Source organism: Panthera leo, chromosome A3 (assembly GCF_018350215.1).
Source record: "Panthera leo isolate Ple1 chromosome A3, P.leo_Ple1_pat1.1, whole genome shotgun sequence".
Classification (NCBI taxonomy): domain Eukaryota; kingdom Metazoa; phylum Chordata; class Mammalia; order Carnivora; family Felidae; genus Panthera; species Panthera leo.
In genome coordinates, this window is record NC_056681.1 from 89,710,704 (window position 1) to 89,732,947 (window position 22,244).

General features: G+C 36.9%; 1 protein-coding gene and 1 pseudogene across 15 annotated transcripts in view; one reads left to right on the top strand and one right to left on the bottom strand.

The window, feature by feature from the left end:
* ALMS1 (ALMS1 centrosome and basal body associated protein) overlaps window positions 1-22,244 on the top strand; it is a 230,530-nt gene that overhangs the window by 145,484 nt on the left and 62,802 nt on the right. For 12 of the 15 annotated variants that reach the window (XM_042932716.1, XM_042932701.1, XM_042932705.1 and 9 more), the window contains 3 exons: window positions 8,210-8,380; window positions 10,941-11,093; window positions 14,460-14,630. In XM_042932716.1, the coding sequence (XP_042788650.1) occupies window positions 8,210-8,380; window positions 10,941-11,093; window positions 14,460-14,630 (495 nt within the window). Of the gene's footprint in view, window positions 1-8,209; window positions 8,381-10,940; window positions 11,094-14,427; window positions 14,631-22,244 lie in introns of those variants that run through there. The other 3 variants (XM_042932703.1, XM_042932706.1, XM_042932717.1) reach the window with 2 other exon arrangements.
* On the bottom strand, window positions 12,566-13,754 carry LOC122214800 (annotated as a pseudogene).

Here is a 22,244-nt window from a genome sequence, read left to right on the forward strand (position 1 = left end):
ATTTATGTGGAAATTAAGAAACAAAACAAATGAGCAAAGGGAAGAAGAAGAGAGAGAGGCAAATCAAGAAACAGACTCTTAACTAGAGAACAAACTGATGGTTACCAGAGGGGAAAGGGGTGGGGGGATGGGTTCAATAGGTGATGGGGAGTGCACTTGTTGTGATGAGCACTGGGTAACGTATGTAAGTGTTGAATTACTATATTGTATCCTGAAACTCCTATTACACTGGATATTAACTGGAATTTAAATACAAACTTTAAAAAAATAGCACACTTAATGGAAAACACATACACACACACATAATGGCTACCAGCAAGAAAACAATTGGACAGGAAAACTTTGATCAGTCTTTTACTTTCAGGCCCCAGGTCAGAAGATGGAATGTCTACCAATAAAAATCTGATCTGATGTCTTTTTTTGAGGCCCATAGTGTCCTGCTATTTGTTTATGCCCCTCTTTCATATAGTTGGAGACATTAATTTTAAGAAATATTGGACAATGGTGGGAGGAGAAAATAATTCAGTGATGGTACATTGTGTCCTGAGAAATATTGTCCCTGTGAGTAAAGTACTGAATACATCAATAAGACAACAGGAGATCTAATAACTATATTATACTTGAGATTATAATTTTCATGTTCTCTATCTGTTCTCAGAGTGAGAAAGTCGATAGTAGGAAAATCCTTTCTTAAACAGTAGAGCTACTCTAGGATGAAAGCCTAGGAATTATTCTAATAGCTGTTGTCAATTAATATATCATGCGTCAGTAGATACAAGAAAGATCCACTTAGCATTTTGGGCCAAGGGCAAGTCATATACCATTACTGGCAAATATATGGGCCAAATAGATTTTTCCTTAACTGAGAATGAATAAACACTTGAATTAATTAAATCCATAAAATATAAATAAGATAAAGGTAACAACTCCCCAAAGAAGAGATAGTTGTTAGACATTTACTTATTATGCCCAGTAACATTCTTAAGATTCCTAAGTAGAACAGGATTCTATTTATAATAGATAGTAAGTTCTGAGACCTGACTTTTTTTGGTAAGCAATTTTATTCCTTATACCCGTGCTCATTATAGACATTCAAATATTTATATATTAATAATCATGGTCAATAGGAGCAAAAAGCTATGGGGAGAGAACTGGTTGGAACATTTTAAAGGAAGTGGGGCATTATAGCAGGGAAAAGGTTAAAGACCTAAGAATTTGTCTCTTGATAAAAGCAACAAAAAATTGGCAAAACTTTTCAGAAAACTTTTTCAAAACTTGCCCTAATCTCATCCCCAGACTGAGTTCTGTAATAACCTTGAAAAGTATCAGCCTGCTTTCCCAGGACTAGAGGGGACAGAACAGAGCTAGACCTGTTTCAAAACTTCATTCCCAAAGAATTGTCAATATTTGATCTGTCATTCAAAAGACTTGTCCTTATTTAATCTCATTCAGAGATACTCATTTGTTGTAAAAAGCCTGTGTGTGTGTGTACGTGTGTGCGTGCGCATGCATGTGCACATGCTTGGGATGCAAGAATGTTTATAGGCAAGTGTTTTAATGTTATAATTCCTGATGCAAACAATAGAGTAACCAAAAGCTTAAACGTAAAACCAGGGATTTATGCCCATAGATGTTTAAAAGCTTTGACATATTCCTGGGACTCTAGAGGAGTGTCCATGTGCATATAGCTGTGTGTATTCTCAGGAAAGACCTGAAAAGACCCTACCCTTTACCTACAGCTCCCCTTGAGTCTCTGTGCAAGAAGAAAAGGAAGGCTAAGGCAGAGTTGACAACTGCATAGCTCAAAGTTGAAGGTATACCCTGACATGCACACAAAGTCCCTTTGTAAATCTCCCATATTTACTGGTTCTAGGTGTTTGAGGATGTCTCAGTCTAGGCATTAACTGACCACCAAGCTATTTGAGTAGAAACTTCAATAGATTTTACATAATTTGTTCAGAAAAGTTACTTTAAAAAAAAAAACATAAAGCAACAACAGCAAACTTTGGGAAGTGGATAGAATCTGATTTCCAGGATTACCAATTTTATTATTTAAGATGTTTCATTTTCAACAAAAAAATACAAGCTATGGAAATTAAAACCAAAAAAATACGGTTTATACACAAGAAAAATAACAGTTTAGAAACTGGGAAATTCCAGACATTAGACTTAACTAAAGACTTAACTACTTAAAATATGTTTGAAGAGCTAAATGAAACTATATCAAAGAACTAAAGGAAAGTATGAGAACAGTGTCTTAATCAAATAGAGAATTTCAATGAAAAGTTAGAAATTACAAAAAAAGAGAGCCAAATAGAAACTCTGGAGCTAAAAAGCACAGAAGATACAATTAAAAATTCACTAGAGGAGCTCAGCAGGCAGAAGAAAGAATCAGTGAATGTGAAGATAGGCCAATTGAGATTATCCAGTGTGAGAAACAGAAAGAATAAAGAATGAAGAAAGAGGAACGGAATCTTAGAATCCTCTGGAACACCACCAGGAGTACTATTTTATACATAATAGGAGTTACAGAAGGAGAGAAAAAAAAAATGGGATTGAAAGAATATTTGGAGAAAAACTTCCCAAATTTTATGGTTACTATGAATGTGTACATCTGATGAACTGAAGGAAATCCAAGCAGGATAAATTTAAAAATATCCACATTTAGACACACCATAATCAAACTGTTAAAAATATAAAGAGAATGTTAAAACCAGCAAAAGAGAAGTTACTTATTGTGTACAAAAGATCCTCAATAAGATTAATAGCTGATTTCTCATCAGAAACCTTGGAGGCCAAAAGGCATTGCAATCACATATTCAAAGAACTGAAAGAAAAAAAAAACGTGTCAACCAAGAATTCTGTATTTGGCAGAACTGCCCTTCAAAAATGGAGAAATTAAGACATTTCCAGATAAACTGAGTTGATTGCTAGCATGCTGACCTATGGGAAACACTAAGGGATTCATCAGGATGAAATGAGTAGACATGAAACAGTAACCTGAATCCATATGAAAAAATAAAGAGTGCTGGTAAAGATAACTACATAGGTTAACTATAAAAGTATAAACATATTTTTGTTTCTAATTCCATTTTCTTTCATATGATTTCAAAGACATGCATAGAGCAATAATAATTCTTATTTTACAAAAACGTATAGAGATATAACTTGTGGAAATAACAGCATAAAGAAAGGAGGAGAGAGAGCTATACAGTAGAAAAGTTTTTATATACTGTTGAAATTCAGTTTTAACCCAAATAGATTGTTAATTTATATTAAAACATGGGTGGCAATTCCAAGAACAACCACTAAGAAAAATAACTAAAAATATATATAGTAAAAGTGTCACCATAGGAATTAAAATGCTACACTAGTAAATATCTATTTAACACCAAAAAAAATGTATTAGTAGAGAAACTGAGGAACAAAAAAGACATAATACTAGAGAAAAAAGTAGAAAAATAGCAGACCTAAATCCTCCATTATCTGCAACTGCATTAAATGTAAATGAAGGTTATACTCCCATTAAAAAGGCAGAGATTGGCAAGGTAGATAAAAAGACATCCAACTCTGTATGCTGTCTACAGAAAATTTTATTTAGTTTCAAAGACAAACTGGCTGAAAGTTAAGAGATATAAAAGGATATGTCATGTAAACAGTAACCAAAGAGGGCTAGAGTGTCTATTATTAGACATTATATTATATTATATTATATATTAGACATTATAGACTTTAAAATTTATTAGTAAAGACAAAGTTCATTTTGTAATGATAAAAGCATTAATAAATCAAGAAGATAAAGAAATTATAAATGTATATGCACCTAACAACAGAGTCCCAAATACATAAAGAAAACTGGCAGAATTAAGAGAGAAAGAAAGAAAGAAAGAGAAAAGAAAAGAAAGAAAAACACCTGATGCTATTAAAGGGAGAAATACAAAATTCAAGCCAGTTGAAAAGTCACATATTGTATAATTCCATTTATATGAAATGTCCAGAACAAGGAAATCCATATAGACAGAATGTAGATTAGTGGTTGCCAGCAGCTGTGGGAGAGGGGGAAATGGAGGGTAATTGCTAATGTGTCTATTTCTTTTGGGGGTGACAAAAATGTTCTGGAATTAGATAGCAGTGGTGGTTGTAAATACACTAAACATTACTCGTTTGTACACTTGTTAACTTTGTGGATTTTATGTTATTTGAATTGTATCATCAATTTTTTTTATTATTTATTTTTAATGTTTATTTTGAGAGAGCAAGCAAGCAAGCCAGTGGAGATGGGCAGAGAGAGAGGGAGATACAGAATCTGAAGCAGGATCCAGGCTCTGAGCTGTCAGGCTTCATGACCTGAGCCAAAGTTGGACACTCAACCAACTGAACCACCCAGGCACCCCTATTTTTAATTTATTCTTTAAATGTTTGTTTATTTTGAGAAAAAGAGAGCACATGAGCTGGAGGGGCAGAGAGGCAGAGCAGGAATCCCAAGCAGGTTCTGCACTGTCAGGCTCTGTATTGTAGCTTGATCTCACAAACCATGCACAAGGCTTGATCTCACTAACCATGAGATCATGACCTGATCCAGAATCAAGAGTTGGATGCTTAATCGACTGAGCCACCCAGACACCCCTATATCTCAATTTTTTAAAAGGGAGGGGTAGGGAGTTGCCAGGGAAGATGGCAGAGTAGGAGGATCCTACTCACCTCATCTCACAGATACACCTCGATAACATTTACATCAGTGTAAATAACCCAGAAAACGACCCAAAGACTGGCAGAGCAGATGCTCCACAGCTAATTGTAGTGAAGAGGTCACAAGAAAAATGGCAGGAAGAGCAGAGAGAATCAGGGACCAAACTGATCTACAAGACTGACCATGAGAGGAAGGGACACCACAAGCACAGAGAAGGGAAAAGAACAGATTCCACACCAGGCACCCCTGGCACAGGGGACCTGCTCTGGGAAGATAAATCCCCATAATATTTGGCTTTGAAAACCAGAGGGGCTAGCGACGCCTGGGTGGCTCAGTTAGTTAAGCATCCTACCTCGGCTCAGGTCATGATTTCACAGTTCGTGAGTTTGAGCCCCGTGTCAGGCTCTGTGCTGACAGCTTAAAGCCTGGAGCCTACTTCAGATTGTGTGTCCCCCCCCCCCCCCCCCCCCGCCTCTCTCTGCCCCTTCCCTCCTCACGTGCTCTCTCTCTCTCTCTCAAAAATAAACATTAAAATTTTTTTTTTAAAAAAGATAAAACCAGAGGGGCTTAACTTTTAACTTCTTAAGTTTTTTCAGTCTGTAGGACTTAACACCAGGAACTTGTGCATGGTCTACACTTAACGTATTATCATGATGGAATTTGAAATGGAAGATGGGAACAATGTGGCCAGATACTTACTTCATCAGGTGCTCAGAAGCAGGCACAGTGATTTGTTGCAAGCCAGGAGGGAAAAGTGCACTCTGGTGGATTCATTGAACAGACAGAATGTCAGTTTCAACATAGTGCCTTAAGGAACCCTCCAGAGTGATTTCCACCCTGTATGGTTTTTCATCTTATATGCTAACTTTAAACTCTAAATTCCATTTAAAATTTATCTCGAATTGAGTGAAAAAAATAGATAAGAAACTATGTACATTGCAGTCCCAGTATGTGTTCATTCCAAAGCATGTATAACCAAAGTTGGTTTTTGTTTTTTTTTCTTAAGGTGACAAAAAGCTTTCATTTCACATTCATTTTTTTTATTCAACCAAAAATTATTAAAGCTCTTACCGTGTTCCTGCGAGATACTATACTAGGTGCTACATTTACAGTAGTGTGCAGAATGAACATGCTCCGTAAGATTGTGGAGTGTGTGGAATGTTGTTATAGTTAGTAAATAAATAGACCACAAATAAGTACATAATTACAAATAATAAGTGTTAAGAAAATAAAGTAGAATTGGAAGAGAATAATTGGAACAGAGTTTTAGGAGCTCCTGAAAGCCTTTCCAAGGAAAAAACTTGAGAGACAAGATTTAGAGGGTAAAGGCAGGTTAAGTGGGCAGAGAGTGGGGAATGACAGTGTTCTGCCCAGAGGGAGCAGTCTGGGAAAAACTCCTGAAAGAGGAGAGAGTTGGATGCATTTGACAGATGAGAATTTAGTGTGGTTTGAGCAGAATAGTGACTAGATATGGTTAGATAGGTAAGTCCAAGATCATGCAGGGTCTTGTAAACCATATTAAAACATTTGAATTTTATTCTGGTAGACAACTGTGGTTTCATTTACATTTGTAAGATTTATTTGGCTGCTAGATAAAATTTATCACTTCATGGGTCAGAAGACAGGGAGCCAACTCTAGAAGTGGAAGCAAGGACAGCAGTAGTTAGACTGCTGAGTAGTGACTGTTGAGTTGGTTTACACATTTAAGGTTGTTTGTAAGGGTGCCGTGTAGAAGGTGGCACTGTTCACATCATATAGACAGACATACAGTATTTTTTATGAAAATACACAGGTGGGCCTGAAGGTTTGAGTTCTGGAGCAGTGTTAACTCTCTTCCTGCCCCAGACAAAAATCTATACTTACACACCCTGCAGCTGTGCGTGGATGCCAGAAAATACAAGTGCACATACGCTTGTTGGCATATACACATGCATCAGGCTACACTGTCTTTCAACTGCTCTCAGCTCCACTGAGTTGATTGTCTTGCTCATCTACCCACTGCTTTCCGGGACTACCTGACTGTGGTGAACCTGACACAGTCACCTTTCTTGGAGAACCAAGGGTGCTGCTGAAGAGTATGCATGTGCTTGCTGCTGGTGATGTATGTTGTCTGGTATCTGGAAGTATTTGTGAGGAGAATGATCCCATGTGCAATTGTTACATTATGCCATAAAATATAATATCTTAATTTTTTAATTAAGGAAGGGACACCTTTTTCTAATTTCTTCAAAAGATGCTGTAAGGGCTAGCTATGTCCTGAATGCTAGAATCTGAATCTCAGAAGAAAGGTCCCAGCAGAGATAATATATTTGTTGGTCATCAGCATGTAGATAGGTAGTATTCCATCCATTGGTAGCTGATGAGTTCACTCAGGAAGAGAAGAGTTCTGACCCCTTGAGGAACTCCAGCATTGAGAGATTTGGTAGTAGTAGGGATACTGAGGATTTGCAAGAGACATGGGGAGCAAATAAGAGAAAGTGATGCCACAGAAGTTGAGAAAAGCGTAATTTAATCTGTACATATGACCCAGAAGACTTAGTAGGGTCCTTGCAATCTATCCTTAAAAAATCCTCATGACTTACTTATATTTGCACCGTACTAATGAGACTGCTTTCTCATCTCTTACTGGCATATATATTTTAGGTACTCAGAAAATGCATGAAGTGCAGAATCCCAGATTAGAAAGAAAAAACATTTTTATAGAAGATCCTGTTCTAGTTGCTAAAAACTCTCGTATGTCCAGAGATATTCGTCACCTCTTTTTTGTGGCATCAATGAACTTCTCTTACCAGTGGACATGGGAATATTGAAATGTATTTTAAAAAAATAAAAATTACCTTCAAATCTTGTATTTATCACACAAGATTTTCCTTTGAATGTTTTCTATGTTGTATTACCATCAGATTAATCTTCCTAAAACATAGCTGATTACATTTTCCCTTTATTAGAAATGTACAATGATGTTGCATTTCATATACAAAGAGTACAGTTTGTACTCTTTAGCTTGGGATTCCATACCCTGCTGAATTTTGTCCCAAACAATTATGTTTTAATATTTCCCACCATTTTCTTTAATATATTGTAGGTATATTTTATAATTGTATGATCTGGCCTGACCCTAAAGTGACTGTGGTTCTTATATACTCTTTGCTTTCCTGCCTTCTTGTCTTTGCTCATGTTTCACCTCTGCCTAAAATGTCTTTCTTCCTTCCTCTGCATATTTCAAAAAGCCTACTTATTTTTCAGGTTACAGTCTATAATATTCTCCTCTCTTTGAAAATCTTCCTGACTGGAAATTGTCTCTCTTCTGAACTGATACTCTATATATCTTCTGTCATTTGCTTCTCCACCTTATATTGTTGCAATTTATTGTACATGTCTGACATCCCCTTCTGATCACACTGAAACACTCCTATTGTGTCTTTTTAATAGAAGCAGTTTAAGAGGTAAGTTTTTTGTCTCTGTTCAACTTCATGTCTATATATTTGTTAATTGTACTACTTTCCCACTTTGCTGTAGGATCCAATGATGCCATCGCTCCAGACTTCCCAGCTGAGGTGCTAGGCACCAGGGATGATGACCTGTCCATCCCTGCTGACACTAAACATAAAGAGGGGATCTACAGTAAGAGGGCCGTGGCTAAGCCATCCTTCCCAGTGGGGAAAAACCCCCCTCAGAAAGATAATGCAGGTAACTGTATTCACTTTTTATATTTTGTGGCCTTTTTTTTTTCCTGGTCATCCAAAATGAGAATATTTTCCAGTCTTCATCTTATTTCTGGTGTTATGCAAACTTTTCTGTTAGCTGTTTTATTGGGTGTGTATAAGAAGGTAAAATATTTATGAAATCTTTCAAAATGCTTCACAGGCTTCTTAAAACTATAAGCTGTATTTTCACTGTGGGAAATAAAATAGATTGCAACTTTTGGAATAAAAAAATATCCAATCAGGTATATTTTACAAACTGAAATCCAGAAAATCTTGATTAAATTTGCCTCATGAATTTATCTGTCAGATGGTACAAACTAATATTTTCATAGGTTGGAAGTATATGGCTCACATGGTATTTTAAATTCTTTTCATTTTGCTGCTGACATTTAAAAATAAGATTTAGGTCTTCCCTGGAAAAATCAGAATATCTGGTTGCCCTCAGCTTGCATTCCTTCATGGCAATGATCACCTGCCCCTGAGTCATGGCTGTTACTTGCGGAGAAGATGTACATTCTGCTGTTTGCTTTAATTCTCCACACTTCTCAGAGCCAGTCTGCTTCATTCATCTACCTTATCTGTCTGGTCACTGTGGCTATTTGAATTTTCAATTTTATCCCCAGATAAAGGCCTTACTATTTTATAAAAGCTTTTAATATTTAGGGACCTGCTTGATTTTTTTTTTTCCTCTGCATCCTTGATACTATACTTCTTTAGTTGATACATGGTAGTATTTATTAAATGGAGACTCCAGGGGCCACTAAAAATTCTGCATGTGTAACTGTGTTGCTTTGTTCATTTACAGTTTTTTATTCCTTTGCATAGCTATTAGCCAAATAGGTGCTACTGATCCCAGGGCAGATTTTAAGCATAGGGTAGTTCTATGTTCCAGTTTGGGCATGTTTTGTTTTTTTGTTTGCCTATTTGTTTTAATGTTTATTTTTGAGAGAGAGAGGGCACATGCACGTTGTGTGCTCACGAGCAAGCAGGAGAGAGGAAGAGAGAGGGTGACAGACGATCCAAAGCAGGCTCCACGCTGACAGCAGAGAGCCCGATGTGGGGCTCGAACTCTTGAACCACTAGATCATGACCTTAGCTGAAGTCAGACACTTAACCAACTGAGCCACCAAGGGTGCCCCGTGTATTGTGGATAATACATGCAATATAGTAAAAACATCAGAAACATCAGAGATTGATAAACTCTAAATTCAGCGTAAAGGTTGCTGCTGAAAAGGCAGAGAATGGTATCACTAAGGCTTTACAACAGGAAATCATATCTGTAATATTTCTTAAGCTCTTTGGGAGACACATTATGTTATGTCTTTAGTAATGTCCACTGCTTTTCTGATTTTTTTGTTGTTGTTGAAAAATATCCATACTTAGCAATAAGAGATGTATCTCTTTTCAGCCCACTGTAAAAACATATAACCTTGGAGTACCTGGTTGGTTCATTTGGTTGAGCATCCAACTCTTGATTTTGGCTCAGGTCATGATCCCAGGGTCATGGGATCGAGCCCCACATTTGACTCTGCAGTGAACATGGATCTGGCCTAAGATTCTCTCTCCCTCTCTCTCGCCCTCTCTCTCTCTCCCCCTCTGCCCCTTTCAGAGCCCACTCATGCGTACTGTCTCTCTCTAAAATAAAATGGGGCGCCTGGGTAGCTTAGTTGGTTAAGTATCTGACTCTTGGTTTTGGCTCAGGTCATGATCTCATGGTTTGTGGGTTCAAGCCCCATGTGGGGCTCTACACTGACAGTGCAGAACACCCAGGTGGGATTCTCTCTCTCTCTCTGCTCTCTCCTCCCTCCCTCTCTCTTTCTCTAAAAAATAAACATTTAAAAATAAGATAGTTTAAAAAATATATAAACGTTATTAACTGTATGATGACTGTTATCCTAGTTGTTGCATTGGTGATTTTAATATATTTAGTAACACTGTTTTATACTTGGGTTTTCTCATATAATAAAAAAGAAAAGAGCTGATTAAAAAAGACCAATAAGATAGATAAATCTCTAGCAAGTATGACCAAGAAAGAAAGTAGAAAGTATTAGACAATTTTAAAAGGATATAATTTCAGGAGATCTTAAAAAATCATATGAGTATTATACATAAAATCTAAATGGTGCTTTTCTAGATGCTTTTCTAGGATTATATGAAATATCAAAATTGCCTCAACAAAGTGACAAAAACTTGGAATAGACCAAAGAACTCAAAAGAGGAATTCAAATTTACTTTTCTACTTTGAAAAAATACCTGATCTTTTTTTTTAACTGTTGTGTCAAATCAGCAAAGAACAGATTTAATTTAAAATGGTATTTTACTTAAACCATCGTCGTATACAGAAAAATATGGAAAACTTTCCAATTCATATTGTAAACCCACCATAATTGTCATAGCTTTTATATGGTGGGGCCTAGGAGATGCTTTTTTTCTTGATGTATGAAGAGGTTTGGGTTTTTGTTTGAGGCTTATTTTTTTGAATGGGGGGTTACTTGTCTATTGTGTTTATTGTCTTTTCCTTTGTCCTGTTGTCTTTTCACATGATGTCATTATTCCAGATGCCGAAGTTCAAGTTTCTGTCAGTGGGGATGAGAGCCTTTCAGACAAAAACCAGAAAAAGGAGATCTACAGTAAAAAGGCAGTGGCTAAGGCTGCCCAACCTGAAGAGAAAGAATTCTTGGAGACAGCCACTGCAGGTAACTAACTGGATTATCTGCATATTATTTTCTTCTAGCCTTCTAAAATGAGTATAAACAGCCAAGTATTCTCTATTCCCTTGCTGTCTTCAACTTTCCTCTGTGTTGCTCATATGTGAAATAGGATATTAGCTGCAAGTTTCTGGTATAGATTAACTGGTGAAATTAACATTTTTTAAAGCTCTTTAAGACATTTCTGGAGAACTTTGGAAAGATAGTACACAAGTTAATCTCATTGCCAGAAATTCACTTAATGGACTTTTAAAAACTTCACTGATAAAAAAAAAATTAGTTCTAGGAGATGCTCACTCTCTAATACCATTGTTGTACGTAAACCTTTTATTCTTTAGGAATTCAGCTTGTTTACTTCTACCTACCTATCCTGTTAATTTAGTTCAATGGGATTATGCTAATTAAAAATGCCTATAATAGTGTGTTTAAGTTAGGATTCATTTTGGCTCTGAGAGATGAAAACAAAAACAAAATAGCATTGGCTTAAAAGAACACAGGGAATTTTTTCTCTTTCTTGTAAACATCCAGATATAGACATCCATGGATGACCTGGTACTCCACTGTATCAAGGAACAAAGCTCTGTCTCTCCTGTTGTTTCAACACTTTTAGCCTCCATTCTCATATGGTAGCCATCAGGTCCATATTCCAGCCAACAGAAAACAGAAAGGAAGAAACGAAAAGAAAAACATATATTCCTTCTTTTAAATATTTCTGAAAAGTTACACGTACCATTCCCCTTCCATTCTATTGGCCAGACTTAGTCACACGCTCACATCAAGCTGTGTTGCCAGGGTGGCTGGGAAATATAATCTTTATTCTGGTAACCGTATGCCCAATTAAACCAAGTTTCTATTTTAAAAAACAAAAACAAAAACAAAAATCTTCATTTTAACATTTAAAAAAAAGAATCACATGTTCATTCTGAAGCTTTTCCAGACTTGGCCACCCAGTAAGATACACACAGCCTCTCAGGTACTTGGAAGGTTATTCACAGCTCTTTAAGTGATCACGTAAGAACAAAGCGGTCACTTTCCCATAGCCAGACCCTGACTTCATCTTCCACAAGGACGCCTTACTCAAAACAGGCTGTGGGGTAGCTGCAATTCAACCTTGCCCCCATATTATGAAACCAGTGAAGTTAGCACAGGTCTTGTGGCTTCTTTCATTTCAGAGTGTCATCTTTACTGAAGTAAAACTTTCTGAATAGGAGACCAAAGTACTACCTGCTCAGCAAAAAAAAAAAAATCTGTAATGCTCTAGATTGGAGGCAGGCAGTCAGCAATAAGATGAATGTCAGTAGCTGGTTCTTGACAGATTCTACAGCAGCCCTGGCATCATAGGGATTTCTCTCCCTGAGAGGTTCCTTTTTTTTTTTTTTTAAAGTAATCTCTACACCCAGTGTGGGGCTTGAATTTACAAACCTGAAATCAAGAGTCACATGTTCTACCAGCTGAGCCACTCAGGCACTCTTCGCTGTAAGGTTCTTAAGATGGAAAGATTCAAAGTTGAATCTTTGCTTTTTTTGGCTACTAGATGGTTTTGATGAATTTGCTGTGATCCAGGAGTGTTCAGGTACTTTTTTGAGAATCAGGCTTTGGCTAGAGTTATGCTTTAGCTGCCTAGAAAAGAAGTCCCTGACTCCCCCTGGTACAAAGTCAGGGAATGTGAATTCAGCTCATGGGTTGTTGTTTTTTTATAGATCTCTTGGTATGTGTTTGTCTCAGCAGGAGGCTTCCCAACTAGAAATTTATAGCAAAGAACCCCAAGGCTCCAGAGATTCACCTTCTCAGCATGCATTCAGCCTTTAATCATCTCAGGGGGCAAGTAGTCCTTGGTGCCGCAGTGGGTGGTTCTGGAGGATGAGGCCATATACCGTAATGTACCGTAATCTTAAATTCTCAGTTCGTTTAAGGAGCAGGTTCTCTGGCTTAATGTCTCCATGAAAACTCTCTTTAAACTATGGTAAGACAGGGCATTTGCGAATACTGTGGTCTAAGAGTTGCAGTCCTCTGCTCATCAGACTGACAGTTCGTGAGGTTCTCCATAGACAAGTCCAAGGGGTACATATTCTAGAATTAGGTAAATTCTGGTGGCATCATGGGAGTAACCATATAGTCTGAAAATACTTGGATATCTAAGGTGGGATTGGATTTGTACTTCTCAACTGATGCTTACCTCTTACTTCTTCAGTTGAGCTTTAAATAATACTTCAAGAGCCAGGATAAACTTGCTTTTTCTTTCCCCAAATAAACATTTAGGGAAAGTTTCTTTTACCCAGCAGGCGGCCAAATCAAAATCTTCCAAAGCCCATTGTTTTTCTGATTCTTTGTTTTTCTGTTTTGATGCCAGTTCCTTTTCAGAATTGTTTCCAAGGGCTGATGGCTAGGGCTGCTCTTTAGTAACCTAGGGACAGGACTAGGGACACTGGTTGCCTGCAATTGCTTCTGCCTCGGATTCTAAACCAGTATATGGCTGCAGATGGATTTTGTGCTCATGAAGGCACTCACTGGGAGGAATATGAAGGACACAAGATCCACCGAGTCTTGCCACTCTGTTGTCAGAGATTTATTTTGGAGGAAAGGAAAATGGATTTCAGAGGACAGCTGGTAGTCTCTGCCACAACTGTAAATAGAAACATTTTGGAGCATAATTAGCCACTTCTCTTTTTGTGTATTGCTTTTTTTCACAAGTTATGTTGTGTTCTGGGCAACACTTCAAAATTTTACCCCCCTTTTTGCTGTTGCTAAATGAATGTTCCAGAAATAGATCACGTTAATCTCATAATCAAAAAGTTTTCATTGTCCTTAAGAGTAAAATCTAAACCCTTTTACCACACTCTTTCAGAACAGTATAATCAACTACCAAACAACTTTTCAGACACCTCTTTTCTTTATAAATTCTATGCTCAAATAAACCATATACTTGCTCTGTTTCTTAGATGTTCAGTTGCTTTCCTGACTTTATTGTTTTTATATGTAGTTACCTTTGCCTAAAATGCCTTTCTTTTTCTATCTCAATGTGTATTCTAACACATTCTCAAATCAGTATTTTATTTTAGAGTTCTTTCGTGATCCTCCTAGCTAGAGGTAGTTTCTCTTCCTTTAAGTACATATATTTCTTTATCTGTCTTTCTCTTATGCTATAATTCTCTTATTTTGTATGACAGTTGTTTTTGTATATTTTTAAACTCCAATTTGGATTAAGAGTTTCTAAACACATTTCTAAATGGTCTTTTTATTTTTTTCTAAAATATCAGTAACAGTGCCTTTCACATATTAGATGCTTGAGAGGCATTTAAAAATATTTTTTGTCAACTTCCAGGTCTGGATACTGTGTTAATTTACCTCTCTTAGGTTCTAGTGGTGCTGCTGCTGCAGAGCCCTCAGCTCGACTACAAAACATAAAGATTGAAAGTCCAGCAGACACTGAAGCCATTAAACAGAATGAGGAGATCCATAGTAAGAGGACAGTTCCTAAGGAAGCCTGGACAGAAGATCAAGAATCCTTGCAGATAGATATTGCAGGTAATGAGATTGTGGCAGGGGAGTTGCGGGGAGGACGAGGAAGAGTGACAGAGAATGAGAGAGAGACAGAGCCTGTGTCTGTGTGTTTCCATTTTATTCTGATAATATTGCCTCATGATTTAAATAGAGATCCATTTTTCCTTTTCTTTTCTTTTTTTCTTTTTTTTCTTTTTCTTTTTTTCTTTTCTTTTTTTTTTTTTTTTTTTGCTTTCTCATGAAAATCACATCAGTGCTATGTGTGTTAGATGTATATATTGATTTGTAAGATAATTGTTACCATTGGGAAAAGAAGTTGTGAACTTAGAAACAGGATCACAAACAAATACTTTAAGGCTGATAGTACTAGAAATCAAGGATCATGTCTCATTACTGAAATAGGGAAAACCTAAAATCTGAAGGCATTCCAGAAGACTGTGATAAAGACGGAAAGAGCCTCAATACAAACTTTTAAAAAATTACAGTAAAAAAGAGCCAGGATCAGATTTATGTTTACCCATGCTCCCCTATTTCTTTTTCTTTGTTTTTTTTTGTTTGTTTGTTTGTTTTGTTTTTTTTTTAATTCAAGTTAGTTAACATACGGTGTTGGTTTTAGGAGTAGAACCCAGTGACTCCTCACTTAAATATAACTCCTAGTGCTCATCCCAACAAGTGCCCTCCTCAATGTCCGTCACCCATTTAGCCCAGCCTGCCACCCATATCCCCTCCAGCAACCCTCAGTTTGTTCTCTGTATTAAAGAGTCTCTTAGGGTTTGCCTTCCTCTCTTTTTTATCTTATTTTTTTTACCCATGGCCCCCTATTTCTAACATAAAAGAATATATAGAACATAAGTTCTTTATAGATTTTGGATGCTAACTTTTATCCGAAATCTTATTTGCAAATATCATTTCCTATTTCGTTGGTTGCCTTTTAGTTTTGCTGATTATTTCCTTCACTGTGCAGAACCTTTTTATCTTGATGAGGTCCCAGTAGTTCATGTTTGCTTTTGTTTGCCTTGCCTCGGGAGACATGTCAAGTAAGAAGTTGCTGTGTCCTAGGTCAGTGAGGCTGTTCCCTGTTTTCTCCTGTAGGGTTTTGATGGTTTCCTATCTTACATTTAGGTCTTTTATCCATTTTGAGTTATTTTTGTCTATGGTGTAAGAAAGTGGTCCAGGTTCATTCTTCTGCACGTTGCTGTCTAGTTTTCCCAAACCATTTGCTAAAGAGACTGTATTTTTTCCATTGGATATTCTTTCCTGCTTTGTCAAAAATTAGTTGGCCATACATTTGTAGGTCCATTTCTGGGTTCTCTATTTTGTTCCATTGATCTCTGTGTCATTTTTTGATGATTACAGCTTCATAATATAGGCTAAAGTCCAGAATTGTGATGCTTCCAGCTTTGGTTTTCTTTTTCAACATTACTTTGGCTATTTGGGGTCTATTTTGGTTCTATACAAATTTTAGAATTGTTTGTTCAGGCTCTGAAGAATGCTGGTGTTATTTTGATAGGGATTGAATGTGTAGATTGCTTTGGGTGGTATCGACATTTTAACAATATGTATTCTTCCAATCCATGAGCATCAAATGTTTTTCCATTTCTTTGTGTCTTCACTTTCTTTCATAAGCTTTATAAGTTACAGTATTTAAAATTATAAAAGTTACTTCTAAAAGAGTTAAAATCAAACTACAAAACATCCAAACTATTTAGAAAAATGCTAAGAGTAACAGGAAAATAAAGGGAGGAAAAAAGAAAAAAGTAAGTTTGTAACAAAAGAAAATACCATAAAATCGATAATGGAAGACATATATATAAACATTTATGGGATAAATTGATCTATTAATAAAAAAACTTCTCAAATTAGGTTAAAAAACAAGCTGAGTTCCATGCTATATAGCATACACATTGAAAATAAAATGACACAGAATGGTTGAAAATAAAGGAAAACTAGATATATATTAAAAAAAATACGGAGACATGATATTAATATAGACAACACCCAGACTGTTGCAGGAATTAAGGAGGAATATTTTTTTTGATATAATTTATTGTCAAGTTGGCTAACATAGAGTGTATACGGTATGTTCTTGGTTTTGGGGGTGGATTCCCATGATTCATCGCTTACCTACAACACCCAGTGCTCATTCCACCAAGTGCCCTCCTCAATACCCATCACCCATTTTCCCTCTCCCCTGCACCCCCAATCAACCCTCAGTTTGTTCTCTGTATTTAAGAGTCTCTTATGGTTTGCCTCCCTCCCTCTCTTAAGGAGGAGTATTTTTATACTGATTTGCAATCCACAAAGAGGCTATTACACATAACTCTTTAACCATGAATTAGCATAAAAATATATGTAACATGAGAAAAAGATGCTTAACTGGGGAAAAGGAATTTTGCTTGGCGATGGGAGGAATGCAGAACAGACCATACACTAGCAGAAAACTCTAGAGAACCTTTAAGGAGAAATGGACAATACAGAATAGCAGTAGAGAAGTTGAATATACATCCTTGGCTCATGAGAGATCATAGAAATGAAATTATTTATAAAAAGCATAGTTGAAAATACATCCTGGAATAATGCAAATAATGAGGTTGATCATAGATATGTAGAAATGTTTCTATGCCTTAAAAAAACTTTAAAACTTTTCAACTGCCCATAGAACATTTATAAAAAGCTTTATTGACATATAATGCACATACGGTATGGGTCACCCATTTAAAGTATGCAGTTCAGTGGTTTTTACCCTATTCTTAGGAATGTGCAGCCATCAACACAGTTGATTTTAGAATGTTTTCATCACCTCAGGAACAAATCCTATACTCTTAGCTATCATCCCCTCTACCTCCTCATCACCACTGATCTACTTTGTCTCCGTAGATTTTTCTATTCTGGACCTTAATACAATAATTAATTATTATGGAATCATGTAAAGCTTAGCTGGTGTTTTTAGGTTCATATAAGTAATAAAATGTATCAAAAATTTATCCATTTTAGTGGCTGAATAATATTCCATTGTATGTATATGCCACTTTTTGTTTGTTTTCAATATATGAAATTTATTGTCAAATTGGTTTCCATACAACACCCAGTGCTCATTCCAAAAGGTGCCCTCCTCAATACCCATCACCCACCCTCTCCTCCCTCCCACCCGCCATCAACCCTCAGTCTGTTCTCAGTTTTTAAGAGTCTCTTATGCTTTGGCTCTCTCCCACTCTAACCTTTTTTTCTTTTTCCTTCCCCTCCCCCATGGGTTTCTGTTAAGTTTCTCAGGATCCACATAAGAGTGAAACCATATGGTATCTGTCTTTCTCTGTATGGCTTATTTCACTTAGCATAACACTCTCCAGTTCCATCCACGTTGCTACAAAGGGCCATATTTCATTCTTTCTCATTGCCACGTAGTACTCCATTGTGTATATAAACCACAATTTCTTTATCCATTCATCAGTTGATGGACATTTAGGCTCTTTTCATAATTTGGCTATTGTTGAGAGAGCTGCTATAAACATTGGGGTACAAGTGCCCCTATGCATCAGTATTCCTGTATCCCTTGGGTAAATTCCTAGCAGTGCTACTGCTGGGTCATAGGGGAGGTCTATTTTTAATTTTTTGAGGAACCTCCACACTGTTTTCCAGAGCGGCTGCACTAATTTGCGTTCCCACCAACAGTGCAAGAGGGTTCCCATTTCTCCGCATCCTCTCCAGCATCTATAGTCTCCTGATTTGTTTATTTTGGCCACTCTGACTGTAGTGAGGTGATATCTGAGTGTGGTTTTGATTTGTATTTCACTGATGAGGAGCGACGTTGAGCATCTTTTCATGTGCCTGTTGGCCATCTGGATGTCTTCTTTAGAGAAGTGTCTATTCATGTTTTCTGCCCATTTCCTCACTGGGTTATTTGTTTTTCGGGTGTGGAGTTTGGTGAGCTCTTTATAGATTTTGGATACTAGCCCTTTGTCCGATATGTCATTTGCAAATATCTTTTCCCATTCCATTGGTTGCCTTTTAGTTTTGTTGGTTGTTTCCTTTGCTGTGCAGAAGCTTTTTATCTTCATAAGGTCCCAGTAGTTCATTTTTACTTTTAATTCCCTTGCCTTTGGGGATGTGTCAAGTAAGAGATTGCTACGGCTGAGGTCAGAGAGGTCTTTTCCTGCTTTCTCCTCTAGGGTTTTAATGGTTTCCTGTCTCACATTCAGGTCCTTTATCCATTTTGAATTTATTTTTGTGAATGGTGTGAGAAAGTGGTCTAGTTTCAATCTTCTGCATGTTGCTGTCCAGTTCTCCCAGCACCATTTGTTAAAGAGACTGTCTCTTTTCCATTGGATATTCTTTCCTGCTTTGTCAAAGATTAGTTTGCCATACTTTTGTGGGTCTAGTTCTGGGGTTTCCATTCTATTCCATTGGTCTATGTGTCTGTTTTTGTGCCAATACCATGCTGTCTTGATGATTACAGCTTTGTAGGAGAGGCTAAAGTCAGGGATTGTGATGCATCCTGCTTTGGTCTTCTTCAAAATTACTTTGGCTATTCAGGGCCTTTTGTGGTTCCATATGAATTTTAGGATTGCTTGTTCTAGCTTCGAGAAGAATGCTGGTGCAATTTTGATTGGGATTCAATTGAATGTGTAGATAGCTTTGAGTAGTATTGACATTTTGACAATATTTATTCTTCCAGTCCATGATCATGGAATGTTTTTCCATTTCTTTATATCTTCTTCAATTTCCTTCATAAGCTTTCTATAGTTTTCAGCATACAGATCTTTTACATCTTTGGTTAAATTTATGCGTAGGTATTTTATGCTTCTTGGTGCAATTGTGAATGGGATCAGTTTCTTTATTTGTCTTTCTGTTGCTTCATGGTTAGTGTATAAGAGTACAACTGATTTCTGTACATTAATTTTGTATGCTGCAACTTTGCTAAATTCATGTATCAGTTCTAGCAGACTTTTGATGGAGTCTATCGGGTTTTGCATGTATAAGATCACGTCATCTGCAAAAAGTGAAAGCTTAACTTCATCTTTGCCAATTTTGATACCTTTGATTTCCTTTTGTTGTCTGGATTGCTAATGCTAGCACTTCCAACACTATGTTAAACAACAATGGTGAGAGTGGACATCCCTGTCGTGTTCCTGATCTCAGGGAAAAAGCTCTCAGTTTTTCCCCATTGAGGATGATGTTAGCTGTGGGCTTTTCATAAATGGCTTTTATGATGTTTAAGTATGTTCCTTCTATCCCGACTTTCTCGAGGGTTTTTATTAAGAAAAGTTGCTGAATTTTGTCAAATGCGTTTTCTGCATCGATTGACAGGATCATATGGTTCTTATCTTTTCTTTTATTAATGTGATGTATCACGTTGATTGATTTGCGAATGTTGAACCAGCCCTGCATCCCAGGAATGAATCCCATTTGATCATGGTGAATAATTCTTTTTATATGCTGTTGAATTCGATTTGCTAGTATCTTATTGAGAATTTTGCATCCATACTCATCAGGGATACTGGCCTGTAGTTCTCTTTTTTTACTGGGTCTCTGTCTGGTTTAGGAATCAAAGTAACACTGGCTTCATAGAATGAGTCTGGAAGTTTTCCTTCCCTTTCTATTTTTTGGAATAGGTTGAGAAGGATAGGTATTATCTCTGCTTTAAACGTCTGGTAGAACTCCCCTGGGAAGCCGTCTGGTCCTGGACTCTTGTTTGTTGGGAGAGTTTTGATAACTGATTCAATTTCTTCACTGGTTATGGGTCTGTTCAAGCTTTCTATTTCTTGCTGTTTGAGTTTTGGAAGTGTGTGGGTGTTTAGGAATTTGTCCATTTCTTCCAGGTTGTCCAGTTTGTTGGCATATAATTTTTCATAGTATTCCCTGATAATTGCTTGTATCTCTGAGGGACTGGTTGTAATAATTCCATTTTCATTCATGATTTTATCTATTTGGGTCATCTCCCTTTTCTTTTTGAGAAACCTGGCTAGAGGTTTATCAATTTTGTTTATTTTTTCAAAAACCAACTCTTGGTTTCGTTGATCTGCTCTACAATTTTTTTAGATTCTATATTGTTTATTTCTGCTCTGATCTTTATTATTTCTCTTCTTCTTCTGGGTTTAGGCTGTCTTTGCTGTTCTGCTTCTATTTCCTTTAGGTGTGCTGTTAGATTTTGTATTGGGGATTTTTCTTGTTTCTTGAGATAGACCTGGATTGCAATGTATTTTCCTCTCAGGACTGCCTTCTCTGCGTCCCAAAGCCTTTGGATGGTAGTATTTTCATTTTCATTTGTTTCCATATATTTTTTAATTTCTTCTCTAATTGCCTGGTTGACCCACTCATTCTTTAGTAGGGTGTTCTTTAACCTCCATGCTTTTGGAGGTTTTCCAGACTTTTTCCTGTGGTTGATTTCAAGCTTCATAGCATTGTGGTCTGAAAGTATGCATGGTATGATCTCAATTCTTGTATACTTATGAAGGGCTGTTTTGTGACCCAGTATGTGATCTATCTTGGAGAAGGTTCCATGTGCACTTGAAAAGAAAGTATATTCTGTTGCTTTGGGATGCAGAGTTGTAAATATATCTGTCAAGTCCATCTAATCCAATGTATCATTCAGGGCCCTTGTTTCTTTACTGACCATGTGTCTAGATGATCTATCCATTTCTGTAAGTGGAGTGTTAAAGTCCCCTGCAGTTACCACATTCTTATCAATAAGGTTGCTTATGTTTGTGAGTAATTGTTTTATATATTTGGGGGCTCCCGTATTCGTGCATAGACATTTATAATTGTTAGCTCTTCCTGATGGATAGACCCTGTAATTATTATATAATGCCCTTCTTCATTTCTTGTTACAACCTTTAATTTGAAGTCTAGTTTGTCTGATATAAGTATGGCTACTCCAGCTTTCTTTTGACTTCCAGTAGCATGATAAATAGGTCTCCATCCCCTCACTTTCAATCTGAAGGTGTCCTCAGGTCTAAAATGAGTCTCTTGTAGACAGCAAATAGATGGGTCTTGTTTTTTTATCCATTCTGATACCCTATGTCTTTTGGTTGGTGCATTTAGTCCATTTATGTTCAGTGTTATTATAGAAAGATACGGGTTTAGAGTTGTTGTGATGTCTGTAGGTTTCATGCTTGGAGCGATGTCTCTGGTACTTTGTCTCACAGGATCCCCTTAGGATCTCTTGTAGGGCTGGTTTAGTGGTGATGAATTCCTTCAGTTTTTGTTTGTTTGGGAAGACCTTTATCTCTCCTTCTATTCTAAATGACAGACTTGCTGGATAAAGGATTCTCGGCTGCATATTTTTTCTGTTCATCACATTGAAGATTTCCTGCCATTCCTTTTTGGCCTGCCAAGTTTCAGAAGAGAGATCGGTCACGAGTCTTATAGGTCTCCCTTTATATGTTAGAGCACGTTTATCTCTAACTGCTGTCAGAATTTTCTCTTTCTCCTTGTATTTTGCCAGTTTCACTATGATATGTTGTGCAGATCGATTCAAGTTATGTCTGAAGGGAGTTCTCTGTGCCTCTTGGATTTCAATGCCTTTTTCCTTCCCCAGATCAGGGAAGTTCTCAGCTATTATTTCTTCAGGTACACCTTCAGCACCTTTCCCTCTCTCTTCCTCCTCTGGAATACCAATTATGCATAGATTATTTCTCTTTA